This window comes from Calonectris borealis, chromosome 10 (assembly GCF_964195595.1).
Source record: "Calonectris borealis chromosome 10, bCalBor7.hap1.2, whole genome shotgun sequence".
In the NCBI taxonomy this organism is placed as follows: domain Eukaryota; kingdom Metazoa; phylum Chordata; class Aves; order Procellariiformes; family Procellariidae; genus Calonectris; species Calonectris borealis.
This window is the reverse complement of record NC_134321.1, coordinates 14,127,695-14,140,791: the sequence shown is the minus strand read 5'-3', so window position 1 is coordinate 14,140,791 and position 13,097 is coordinate 14,127,695. Positions and strand designations below refer to the sequence as shown.

Genomic DNA, 13,097 nt, shown 5'->3' with positions numbered 1-13,097 from the left:
GCCAGGATTGCCTGTGAATGTGTGAGAAGGTGTGGGCGTGTGCTGCCTGCCTGCGTCCCAGCTGCGAGCATCCTCGGGAGCGGGTGCTGGATGCAGGCAGGAATCCCCTGCCAGAGCTACGGAGTGACTGGTCTTCCTAAACTGCGTGGGGAGAATGGCGAGGCATGTGCATTATCCTGAATGGCTGTGAGCAGGTCACCCACTGAATCCTAGGGAGAAGGAGGTTGTAGGTGAGACATTGGCAAGCCTGACTTTTGCCCCCACGCAACCCATGCTGCTTTTAACTGCAGTGTGCTTTTTTGTCCATCCTTCTCAAACAAAGCAATGCCATTTTGGTTAACCCGAGGAGTGTGCGAATTCCTTCTAATCACGTGATTTATCCAGGAGACTGATTTCTATTTTTTAGATTTATTACTACAGTGCAGGGGATCCCCAATGCTGGGTGTCCTATAAACCCCGGACGCGAGGCAGCCCCTGTGCTGAAGATCCTGCCCCCTGACCAGCTCAGCTGAGCAAGGGAGAAGGAGATGATTTACGAGCAGCATCAACAATGTCATGAAGTGCAAGTGGCAAGTTAATGCTGCTTTTTTATTCCAGCCCTTTTGACAGGGACCTATTAATAGAGGGCTGGGGAGCAGAAGCAAAGGAAAGAGCACAGCAGCTAAAAGCCGGTTGTCACAGCGCTGCTGCATTAGTGTGAAAACGCTGTATTTTATCAGAAAAGCAGCACCCTCTTCATAACAAATGGCATCGCACAGTGAGTAGCAGCTCCAGCCTGTGGATCCCTGTGGGCTGTGGACGACATCGACGGGCTCTCTGAAAGAGGGCAGGGACGCTGAGACATTCAGTAGGATTCAGCGCTCTGTATTGCGATCTTCCCTGGGAAGATCAGGCTGAGAAAGGTTGAAACCCATATGGGTGAAAGCCTGGCGGGTTGGGGAGGGTGAGAGAAGGCAGCACGAAGGGGTGCATCTTGTGGAGGGGATGGCTTTGGAGGGGACAGGGGTAGATGTGGAGGGACTACAAGCGGGAGACCAGGGAGTGCGCCAGGGCGGGTGTTTGGAGGCTGTAGCAGGAGCTGTGTTGAATTTTGGGGTGGGAGCTCACTTGGGAGCAGCACGAGGGCAGGCGGGCTGTGCGGAGGGCAGGGGTCTCCGGCGCTCGGAGCAGCACGGGCTGCTGGGGACAGCAGCACTGGAGACTTCTGCACTGCTCCCCTTTCCCAGAGAAAGCATGCAGCTTGCGGTAGTTTTCTCTCATCTTCTCAGAAAAGGAGATGCATTCTCTGAAATAACTTGCCTTTCCTTCCAACGCTCCTTTAAATGTGTTCAGATGAGCTTTGCTCCATTTCCTTACTTAGATCTGCAGTTAGAGGTGGTGAAACGCTCCCTAGGCCATATGGGGCTGCTTGGAGGCTTCATCCCAAAGTTGGGTTCTGAGTGTTGGTTTTGTCCTTGATCTGATACTTTAACAAATTCGGTAAATACGTTTTAACATACCTGGTTTTATTTTTAAAGTTCTCCCCAGTTGCTTTTTTCCCTCTCTCTCTCTCTTGGGAAAACAAACCAACAAAAAAACTTCCTTAATTTTTCTTTTTCAAAGCTGAGTATTGCAGAGGGGGCCTCTCATCCCCACCTTGTTTGGAGGTTGGTGGTTTTTTTTCCCCACAGTCTGCAGTTGCTGTTAATTCACATTTGGCTTAGTAATTAATCAGGATATAAATAATACATAGGATGTTATCAGAAAACTGCATGCCAGTGCTATAGAGGCAGGCACTTTCAGCCCCGGTGGGGAGGGCTTGCTTTCTGCTGCTCTGCAGCCCCCTAAGGCCAATTAAGGTGCATCCTTGATGAGATTCCAGCCGCTCTTTGGCTGGATAAATGGTTGCTCTGATGCAGGGAGGGGGCAAAGCAAGCGAAGATGAAGGGGTTTTAGTGTTCAAACAGCTGCAGTGAGCGCTGGAGTCCAAGCACCCCCCTCCTCTCCTGCTCCTCCCCTGCCTGCGCGGGCTGAGGCTGCCAGCGGTGGTACCGAATGGATGGTGCAGGCACCAGCAGCAGTTTACGGGAGACCTGTGGGTCTGCTGGATCCAAGGCAAAGACTCGGTAGCATGTTCTTTGCCTTCAGCCTTAGTCCTGTAAAGGTCTTTTCTTCTGAAGGCATGTCAACTGTTGATAAACCAAGCCTTGAAGAATGTCCCAAGCCTGGAAACCTGCTTTCGCTTCCCGTGCCCCTTCACCACAGCTCTCCCAGCCTCCTGTGTAAGCCTGGGGAATGACGTCTTTGGTATTTCTTGCTTCAAGGCTGGTGTTTATTTCAGCTGCAGTAACGAGTGCTAAACTGGCTGGCAGGAGAAATAAATGTTGCTATGACAGTTTGGATGGAGATTTGGAAAAGGCACTTCAAGTTGCAAAACAAGTATAAAAACCATCAATAAAAAAGCAAGCAAAAATGCAAACCCAGAGCCAACAGACTCTGAAGGCTACCAGATTTTGACTAGGTCTGTAACATTCACAGCTGTGTATTTGCTCCATAGCAGGGCAGCGAAAGCAGAAAGAATTGAGCTCGGGATAAGCTGGGCTTTGCAGTGGGATCTCGAAAGCTCCCTGCAGCAGGCTGAATATTCAGGGCTGCTGCATGGTTCTGAAGCTCTGCCCCTGGTCTTCTTGTAGTGATCGCTGGACTTCGGTGCTTGTAACAGTGACTTTCTTTTCCAACTGTAAACCTTGAATGGGCAGACTCAGTTTGGAGCAGGGCTTCACATATGTTTCCTTCGGAGGAAGGCGGGAGAAGTGAGATGGTGCTGAGATGGGGTTCTGGCTCTGGGAGCTGTTTGCTGGCCATTTGGCTCATGCGGTGCCTGCTCTGTGGGTTTCACGTCCTGCGGTCTCTCCCGCCATAAACTGTGGTGCAAAAGAACCGCAGCTGAAGCAGCGCAATAACGTGCGGGATGTTGTGTTTCTCAGGTGCTGGAGCAAGATGTGGTTCTCCAGTCTATTGACCGTGCCATTGAGGCTGTGCACAATGCGGCAATGAAGAATGGGGGAAAGTACAACCTGGAGCAGAGAGATGTCCTCCAGTAAGTACGACGGGCGTCTGGGAGGCATGGCGGATGGAGGGTCGCCAGCGTGTGGTGCTTGTGTCTTTTCTATTCTTGAGGGTCAAGTTGGACGTTGTTGATTTGAGTCCCTGTGCTGCAAAGTGCTGATGCACTCAGAGGGCTTCCCAGTGTTTGAGCTGGTAGCCGATGCTGCTCCTCCTGTCAACTGTGTCCAGCAAGCGGTGCTTTGGTTTCCCCCCTCTATCCCTGTGCATGTAGAGAAGAAAAAACTCTCAGCTGCACTGTAGGCTTGGAAGAGAAATCCAAAACCTTTCCAGATGCATTTTCTCCTCTCTACCAGCCAGGAATTGTAGAGGTTGTTGGCATGTGGCACAAGGTCCTTGATATGTTCTCAAATAATTGCTTGTGAGGAGAATTTTTGTTTTTCTCTGGTACCTCACGCTCTGTGCTGAGGCACGCTGGTTTAATCTCAGTTGAACAGTGATTCTAAAGTGCAGGCAATTTCTGAAGCTTGCAATGCAATATGTGACTCTCCCCCGAGGAAGAGGCATTTTTCTCTAGCAAACTGATGAATAAATCATGGGCTCTTGCAAAGTCTCTTCCTTCCTCCCCCAGAAGTGCTTCCTTAGTTGTTAATGAAACTAGAGTTGGTGTTCAGAGTAATGTAACCCTTTCTGGTATATATAGCCCAAATGCAATAAATCACTTAAAAATGTCATTTAAAAGTTGCAGCACGGTCGCTCCCTTCCTTTAGCGTTGTTGTTCCTGATGTCGTCATTCTGTTTCAGAAAACTGATTCATCACCGGAAGGAGACCGTGTCCCGCAAAGGTCACTCTCCCACCCCGCAGGGGATGGTTATGACGCAGTCCTCCAGCGATCACCATCTGGATGTGGCACGGCAGCCCAACGGGGTGTGCCGGACAGGATACGAGCGACATCACAGTCTTCCAAACACTGAGTTCGAGGAGGACGATGAAGGTCCCTATCAGGTAGTAGTGGCTGGACACTTTCTAGGTTCCTCCTTTGGTGGTATGACGTTGCTTGTCCTGTTTAATAAAATGCCTTTGCAGCTGAAGTCACAAATCAGGTGTTTGTGCTGGTTACCTGGGTTTACTGCAATGTAAATTGATGCTGTCTCTATGTAAGAAGGCTGTAACAGTCCCTCTGCCATTTACGCTTGTGATGCTTTTTGGGATCCTTGAGGGTCCATGGTTTTGTGGTGACATGTGAGATCCGCTCTATATTGCGTGACTGTCTCTTGACAACTTTCTAAAAGAGTTGCAAGCTCCCTAGAGCATACTTTGAAAAACAGTTTTGACATGAACGGCAGAACTCCCTCCGAGTACTCAGCACTGCTTTGTTTCCCCCTTGTTAAATCTGCACAACAAGATCTTTGCTCCTTAAGCATTTTATCTGCTGTGGCTGCCTATTTTTACTACTCAAACAAAAAACCCAAAGATCCTGCTTTGTCTGAATGTTGCTTGTCATGATGAATTAAAGGTAAATTGCAGGAAATATGATTTAGAGCAGATTGTTTTTATCTCGGCGGCACACAGTTCCAAGGTCACTGTGCGGCGCCAGCGAGGCTTCAAAGCAGTAGCCCAGGACGGATGCAGCAGTTGTTGGGGATGAGTGATGTGGCCGATTACACTGTGTAGGTATAGCTGGATGTTAGGGCTAAAGGCGCCAAGCAAGGATGAGCGCGGAGATTTTTTTTTCCTCCTACAGATGAACATGTGCAATGTAGTTTTTCTTCATCTATCTGGGATAAGTGTTTGGAGGCAGTGTTTATAAGGTACTGATACACTGTCACTCCTAGCAGATGAGGCTTGTTTTACACTTGAAGAACTGCGAGTCTGCAGAGATGAAAGGTAGCTCTGGCTCAATCACGGCAATCCCTACAAACCTCATTTTTCTCCTTGGTATTCATTTTCTTTTCTGGGCAGCCAAACCAGCTCCGTTCTCAAGCCTGTGCATTATGGGCTAAGCGAATGGAGCACCTTGCGGCCCATTCTCCGTGCCGATTCCCCATCTTTATCTGGTCTGCGGTTTGGTCGCTTGCCAAAAAGGAGCAAGACAGATTACTTGGCTGTCAAAGAACTGTTTCTGTCTGGGTGGCACTGAGGATGCAGTCGAAGGGCTTCCAGCTTTGCCCTGTGCTGAAAGGGCTCCTTGAGATGTTAACAGCTCAGTTGAGGGGTTTTCTGCGTGCTTTGAAAATACGAAATGGAAGAAGCAGCATTGCTTTCTTCCACGGGTTATGCAGCTGCCTAAGAGGAGACCTACTGAAATCTAAACTTTCTCACTAACTCTGGAGAAGCAGAGGTCTTGGGATGTGCTTTCCACTGCTTGGGATTTTTGGGTGCATTCAATGTTTGCATCTGAAAACTTAAGCAAAATTTGAGGTACAAATTTCCTGTCAGTGACTTTGCTCCCAGGGCTGAACTGGCTGAAGTACTTGGTGATGGCACCTGTGCTGAGCCTCTCTTAAGCTCTTCCGAGGCTGGCGTAAGGTGGGAGGCTGGGGCAGTTACATACAGCTGCCAAGGGAGGAGGTTGGGGTCTCAGAGTATTTTAGTCATAGTCTGTGGCATTTGTGCATGCTCAGTGGGTTTGTGATGCTCGTCTCCAGAAGCCTTTGCTGCAGACCGGTGTGTCTGGCGTGACAGAGTTTGCCTAGAGGAGGTGGTGGGCAGGGGATTGTTGGTTTGTTTTTTTGTTTAAAGGTTCCTACTATAATAGCATTATTCCCAGGAGTTGAAGGAGCGGTGGTGGTCTCTGCCTGCCCAGCTGGGAAGGGGATGGGGGTGTTGTGGTGGAGTCAGCTCCCGTCTCAAGCAGTGCAGAGAGCAGAGCCTCTGCTAGCAGTCCCTGCAAAATGGAAAAAGAGAGGAAGCACATGTGTAAAATCTGTGGATTTGGGGAAGTTCACAGCCCCTTGTAGAGGCCTGGGGAAAGGAAGGCTTTCAACATGTGTGTAGGCGTTTCTCTCTGGACCCTTGGTAAGGTCCCTCCTCTTCTCCCCTCTGGACAGGAGGGATCTGAGCTGCAGGGACTCCTACATGGTCACCTTGCCCACGGCAGCTGGACAGAGGATGTTTTCTCCCCTTTCCTCCCCTTCCCTTGCAGGGTTTTGGTGTTGTGCATCCTCCTGTTGGCCCCATGCAGCGGCTGGGTCGTGGGGCAGAGGGAGGGGATGGTCATCGTTACCCCTCACAACTCCTGACCATGCGGCAGCTCACAGCTTGGGCACGGCGAAATTCGTGTGATGCTTCACGTTCTCGTCACAGCCGCTTGGACTGTGGTGCGTGGCCGTCCAAATGAGGCTGGCAGGGCTCTGAGCTAACATTAGCTGTACATCTATTAATTTAAGCACTAGCCTGTAATAGCTGTGTTAAACTTGCATGGTAAATTTGGAAAGGCTAATGAAGCCATGGAAATACTCCAGAATGACCTAACCCCAGCCATCTCCAAATAATGTCACACGGCTGCTCTAAGCTCTGAGCCTGCCTGTCTGCTAAATCCCGCTGTTCGGTAATCGTGGCCGTGCCGTGCCAAGCAGCTCCGATCCGTGCTGTTAGCTCCATCGCTCTGCAGAGAGGGCTCTGCTTTTAGCACAGCTGAGCTTTCCAGATTTGGGACCAGCCTTCCAACCACGCGATGCAGAGACCCCTCCTGATCTGTTTGGCCTCTCTCAGCTGTGCAGTCTCTTTTTGGACCCACACGGATCATTTTTGAAGCTGTATGCACGTATCATATAGCGTTTTACCCAGAGAACAATGTGGGATGGATTGACAAGGGCAGAAGAGCTCAGGCTGGGAATCTGCAGCAGTGTCTCGTACTAATCCACCAGCTAAAGGCGCTTGTAAAGAAGCGACTTGTTATGTGACGTAGTAAAAGGTTGGATATATTAAGTGTTGGGTGGGAGAAAGGGACCAAGAGATTCCTTTTTAAAAATCTTTGCAAGCTGTGCGAACTACTGTGTCCTCACTTCTCTGGTGGGTTCCAGCCATGGGCTGTGAGCATCGTATTGTCAGCTTTTGGCATCGAGTCTTGAAAATTTAAGGTGACTCCTGAAGGTGTCTTATTTCCAGGAGTATCTTCGCTCCCATTTCCTGGATCCAGGCAAAAAAAGTACATTTTTCGTTCTCCTTGTTCTGATTTGTTTAAAATAGAGACTGTTCAGGGGCCTGTCTCAGTTTTTTGCTGCGGGGCCTGGCTTTGCTCTGTGCCCTACGCGGCATCATAGGGCTGTTCAGCGCTGACAGATCACAGAAAAACTTCTCTTCCAGGGCTAAACAAACCTGGAAAATTGGCACAGTGTGATGGCCTGAATGTCACTGTAGATTCCAGCTGGCTTCAACCTGGACTACCTGAGACGTTCAGGCCATCATCTCCTTTCCCTTCCCCTGCTGCCCTGGGTGGTTTTGCTGCAGACGGCGATTGCAATATCCCATAAAAACAGAGGCATGTTGCAGGCAGCAGGCTCTGAATTGCAGAAGTCCTAAAAGACCCTGAACTGAGTCTCCTGGCCCTGAGCTGCTGGGATGTGAGGATTAAAAGTATTGACGCAATGTGCTCCCACCTCGCTTGGATCTTACTGATCAGAGGTTAACCGTGAGGTTACACCTCACTGGAGTCATTCGGGATGAAAGTGATGTCAGTGATCATGGTGTTTGGATCTGACAGGGAAAGGTGAGCGTAGGAATCTGGGTCTGGGGCTCGTATGCTGCTGGCTTGGCATTCCTAGCAGAGGAGACTTACAGGAGAAACCCCAGATGCCGAGAGTTAATGCAACTCCCTGGCAAAGGTTTTTCCCAGCGGGTCTTGCTATAGGTAGTGTAGGATTGCACAGAGGGTCTAGCCCTATTTTCTCCCTGCGTGAGCAGAAATAGCTCTGAAAGCACAGAAAAGGCATTTGCATGTCTCCAGTCCTTGGCTTTGTCTTTCTGCAAGGGTGTTTGTAGCTGATGTAATGGATCTCTCCAGAAGAGTGTCTAAATACGCACTCTGTGTGCAGCCTCTGTGGAGCTATTGAGAGTAATGTGGAGTCACGGTGAGTGTGTGGGATCGCATTTGGAATAAAGGAGGAGTAAATGCTTGACAGGTCTACACGATGTGTGTGCTGTGTGCTGCTGAACACAGCAATTAAACAAGGACTGCTTTGCCTGTCACAGGGAGGGGATGAAGCCGGCTTGAGTCCTGCTTTGTTCTTCTAGGAAGCTGCCTATTAATATCTGTCCTCCTGAGAAAACTTTCCCGACTGATGAGAAAGATGTAAGGACAAATCTACACGTGAGAAAGAAGGTTTCATAACAGAGAACGTCTTTATTGTCAACCTCCTTTGACTGCTCTGAAATCTTTCCTTATAGATCCCACCACAGCCCCGACGTGCTGCTCCTATCACCCCCCCACCTCCAGAGAAACGCAAGAACGCGCAGATTGCTGCTCCCGTTAAAAGTAAGGACAAACCACTTTCCAGATCTTGGGCACGAAATGGACGCTGGGCGATATAACAGTCACGGTGCCCGGACGCTTTTGCTTTGTGCTTAGGAGGGCATCCTTATATATATCCTAAATTCCTATAGGTTTTTTATATAGATATATCTCTCTCTCCCCTAAATTCCTACAGGTTTTAATGCTAACGATCATGAGCTGGTGGCCAGTGCTCCTCCATGCCCTCTGATCTGGGAGGGCCTGGGCAGCCTGGCGCCTGCAGATGGGTGTCAGGTACAGCGTCCTCCTGGTCCTCCGGTGCCAGTGGCCCTGGGAAACGTGGTGCTTTCCTGCTCATGTGGCTAATCTGGCCAGCACACAACCTTGGTGATTTAAGACCCTTGCAGGTGTTTTACTCCCATCTCCCAGCAAGGCAGAGGTTTTCCCTGGCGGTGCAGAGTGCGGTAGTTCACCAGGGGCAGCTCACTGGTAGTGCTTTTAGGACAGGCCCAAGACTGCTTTTGGCTCCCAGTCTGTCGGGCACTTTCTTTGTACAGCGCTCGGATGGGATTTCCATAAAATCGGTGGCTGGTGGCTGTAAGGAGCAGAAATAATACCAGGGGCACGGCCGTGTGTATGCTGCCCACAAGCAGGGGAGCTGCTGGTCATGAGCACTGCAGAGCAGAGCAGGACCACGGGGCTAAGGCAGGAGCTTCTCCATCTTCAGCACAGTTGGGCTGGCGGAGGCAGTGGTCATCCTGCTGAGTTGCTGTCAGCTTGCCCAGGTGCTCTCCTGCGCTGTGACGGTCACGCCGTTAGTGACACGCAGCCCATCTCAAGCCCACTCATGTCCCCTTGTGAGCAGCAGGGCAGAGCTGTTGACTTGCAGGTAGTTAATTGAAATTGGGGCTGGCACCAGCTTACTTAATGGTACTTAATGGTATTGAGCCATTTTTTCACTGTGGTAGTGGGAATTTGCAAAGGTCAGTTTCCTTCAACTCATTATCTTGATTTAATGAAGGATGGTGGGAGCTGTGATTTGTGAATGCTCCTCTGAGGAGGAAAAAAGAGGAATGCTGAACCCCTGTGGGAGGGAAGGGCCCTGTTTTTCTGCCTAGCTTCTGCTTGCCTTGGGGTGGAGCGGTGGATGGAGCGGTGGACGGAGTAGTGGAGGGCTCCCAGGACCAACGGGGCAGGAAGGGTTGGAGTTACCTGCAGAGGTGCAGCAAAGGCCTTTCACATCTCTGTTCCACCGGTCTTTCCTTTGGTGTGGGGGAAGCTGCCTTCCCTGAGAGCTGGGTTCCCCGTGGGGTGCGCTCCTTCTCCTCCAGCACCAACATCAGCTGCTCTCCTGAGGCTCTAGATGAAGGTAGCCCAGTGTTTGCACAAGTAACTGTTTTCATAGTCAGGGAAAGACTTGGATACATTTCTGCCCCCTAGAAACGAATGGATAAGGTTTACCAAAAATATATATATTAGACCAGGTTAAAGGAGAGAAAAATTTTAACATCTCTTTGCTTGTAGTGGATTTTTTCCTTGGAAGGTGGGACAGCTACAACTGCTACAGCTAGTCAAAACTGGAGGTGGGGGGAGAAATACAGCAGAGCAAATAACGTGGTGGCTTGTGAAAGCGGTGTATGCAAGCAGGGCTTCAGGGCTTGTGATCAAACTCTGGAGAGTGCTGAAAGGGGGAGACTAGAGGTGTTGTCAGCCAAACGTTTCCTTCACCGCCAGTGCTAACCGTGGTGTGCATTCGGTGAGGTTCGTGCAAGAGGGAGGCGCGGACTGGTGTGCGAAGCCTTTGGTGTCCTGCAATTTTCAGGCACCATCATTCAAAAGTGAGGACTTAGATCCTGAATGCAGAAAAAGGCCCTCGTTAAGCCAGGGGGAAAAGTCTGTCCCTTACTCCTGCCTCTCCTCCCTCCCTCCCTCCCCCTGCGTAAAACACTAAGCCCTTTGAAGGGTATTCATCTCAATAGAGTAGTTTTCCCCTTTCTAAAGAGGTGATTGTGCAGGAATGCTCCAGAGAGAACTGGTACAATTTTGCTTTGAGATAAGTGAGGCAGGAAGAGGAGTTAAACTGCTCTGGTCGCATGCACAATGAGCCTTTTAATGGACTGCGCTGTAGCAATTTGTTTTTTTTTTTTTTTCTTTTTTCCTTTGATGCTGTTGCTAAGGCATTTTTAATTGTTCCCTTTCAGACGCTGTTGAAATTATCCCTGGGTCAGCTTCTAGTGCCTCCTCTATAAGCACGACATCCCTGGATACCTTGTACACCGCTTCTTCTGCGTCAGAGGCTGCTCTCCCAACGGCCACCTCCAGTCCTGCCAACACCCCACCCCCTGTCCCAAGCCGCAGTGTCCACACCACGATAACACGCAATTTGGACGCCGGCTCTGTGGCCCACTCCCGCTACGGGACTTCCCCAAAGGATGGGGCCAGCAAATCTCCCCAGACCAAGAGAGCTGCCCCAGCACCGCCAGCTGAAGGGGGGGCCCAGAGGTCCCACACAGTGGATGGGGAGAAGACTTCTCAGGTGAAGAAAGCTGCCCCGGCCCCCCCTGCAAGCCTGGATGCCTTCAACTCCCTCTGCCTGGAGGATAAGAAGGCGGCTGTGGTGGAGCCGGTGCCACCAGAACCCAGTGGTCTGGCGGCATCCGTGCCCAAGACGATAGGTGCTGAACTGATCGAGCTGGTGCGCAGGAACACCCACCTCAGCTACGAGCTGTCCCGCGTGGCCATCGGTGTGGTCATCGGCCACATCCAGACCTCCATCCCAGCAACCAGCAGCATCATGGAGCAGATTCTCATCTCTGTGGTGGAGAGTAAGGTAACACGCACAGGGCTGGGCTGGGGGGCTGCTGCAAACCACCTCCTAGCATCGGGCAGACGGTGTTACGAGCTCGGTGAGCTCTCCTAACATTTGGAGTGAGATCCCAAAGGAAAGGGGAGAGGTGCTAGATGGGGTGAGTGTCTACCCAAGGGAACCAGGGGTTTAAACCAGGTCTGAGTACTGGTAGCAGGAAAGTGGAAAACAGGTGAGTTTATTCCCCAAATGAGCTGCAGATGTATGGCATAACCTTGAGTTTGGAGCTGGGAGTGAGAGGCAAAACCAGCTGAGAGGGCCCTTGGTGCTGGGAAGCACTGGTAGGCCCTTGTGGAGGGGTGGGTGTCTCAGATGAGACTGCAGTTTGGGGAGAGGGTGGCGAGATTGATGGCAGTGAATTGAACCACAGGAGCACGTCACGTGGGAGGTGACAACCTTCCAGGTCCCACTGGCGACAAAGCAGCGGTGGGAATGGATGCAGCGGGGCTTGAGGCACGCTGAGAAGGCTCTGACGTGAGCTGTTGACCCCTGATGGTGAAGGCTCACGGAGAACCATTGTGGCAGCATAGAATCAGAGAAAGAAGTGAATAGTGACTTTTTAAAGAGGTATTTTCTGTTATGAATGCGACAAATAGAAGCTGAGGAAAATGGAGCCTTCGCAAAAGTGCTTCTTTATGGAAACTTTATAAAGCAATGCATTGTATAGACTTGTTTTCTTCTACAGTGCTGCACGTCCTCTGTATAGATTCAGCATGCCTATGCATGCTATAAATCTGCAGAGATTCTAGTCTTTTTAGACGATGGAGCACCCAAAACTACTAGGTGTCTGGCCTGGTCTTTCATCAAAGCAATGAAAACTAGTTTTGCATAGATGCGAACCTCTCTATTATTCCACAACACACGCCTGAGCCCTGCTTTTTTAAAAAAAACATGGAAGAGTATTTTTTCAGCCACTGGAGGAAGAGCATTATCTTGAGTTTGTTCTAAATAAACCTTATGCCAAAATAATCGTATATTCCTTCTTCCTCTGCTGCAGATACGCAAGGAGGGAGATAAAAGGATGGTTCTTGCAGCAGTCATTGAAATGGCGAAGTGCACCTGGGCAGCCCTCCACTTTAGTTAGGGGATAATAAATTTCAGCTCCCACTTGCTGAATCCAGCCCCGAGGAGTACGTTTCATATAAACATCTAAGATTGGAGTTCCATTGCTAATGGCAAGATTATAATGAACCGTTCAGAGGCATTTCAATATGGAAAACTAATGGCATTCAAATTTTAGATCAAATCGTAATCTGGTTAACTGTCTGCGCTGAATAGAGGATCCTATAAGCAATCAAGTCTCAGTTTGTGGCCATAACCCAATGGTTAATTGCCTCCAACTTCAATAATGATACCATGTCAATATGCGATCTAGATTCAGCAAAAAAATTTAGCTGTTTCAAGCAAATGTTCTGGCTCTGACTTTCATGCTAAGAAGTGCAGTTTTCTGTTATTTGGACCCTGGATGAGATTTGAATATTATTTTTATCTTTAATACCTGTTCTCGGGATACAATGAGCATAATTCTACAGAAGTCATTTAGCGCCCGGTTTCTGCAGAGGGGATTTGAAAACCTCAATTTCATGGCCATTGCTGCAGACCAGCCTGAAAAAGATGGGAAGAAATTCTGATGCTAGTGCAGGGGCGAGTATGGATCTACCCGCAACAGATACGGTATCTGTCATCTAGGACATCTGTGGGACTTAAAAATGCCCAGTACAGTATGGACACAC

At 49.8% G+C, this 13,097-nt stretch overlaps 1 protein-coding gene across 8 annotated transcripts in view; it reads left to right on the top strand.

Moving 5' to 3' along the window:
- The window catches only part of NCKIPSD (NCK interacting protein with SH3 domain), a 54,964-nt gene that overhangs the window by 19,737 nt on the left and 22,130 nt on the right, over positions 1–13,097 (top strand). For 5 of the 8 annotated variants that reach the window (XR_012675031.1, XR_012675032.1, XM_075158946.1 and 2 more), the window contains exons 2-5: positions 2,967–3,079; positions 3,850–4,054; positions 8,435–8,522; positions 10,700–11,328. Coding sequence is in view for 6 of the 8 variants with exons in the window: in XM_075158946.1 (XP_075015047.1) it covers positions 2,967–3,079; positions 3,850–4,054; positions 8,435–8,522; positions 10,700–11,328 (1,035 nt within the window). In the remaining 2 variants the exon portion in view is untranslated. Of the gene's footprint in view, positions 1–207; positions 231–2,966; positions 3,080–3,849; positions 4,055–8,434; positions 8,523–10,699; positions 11,329–13,097 lie in introns of those variants that run through there. The other 3 variants (XM_075158949.1, XM_075158947.1, XM_075158950.1) reach the window with 3 other exon arrangements.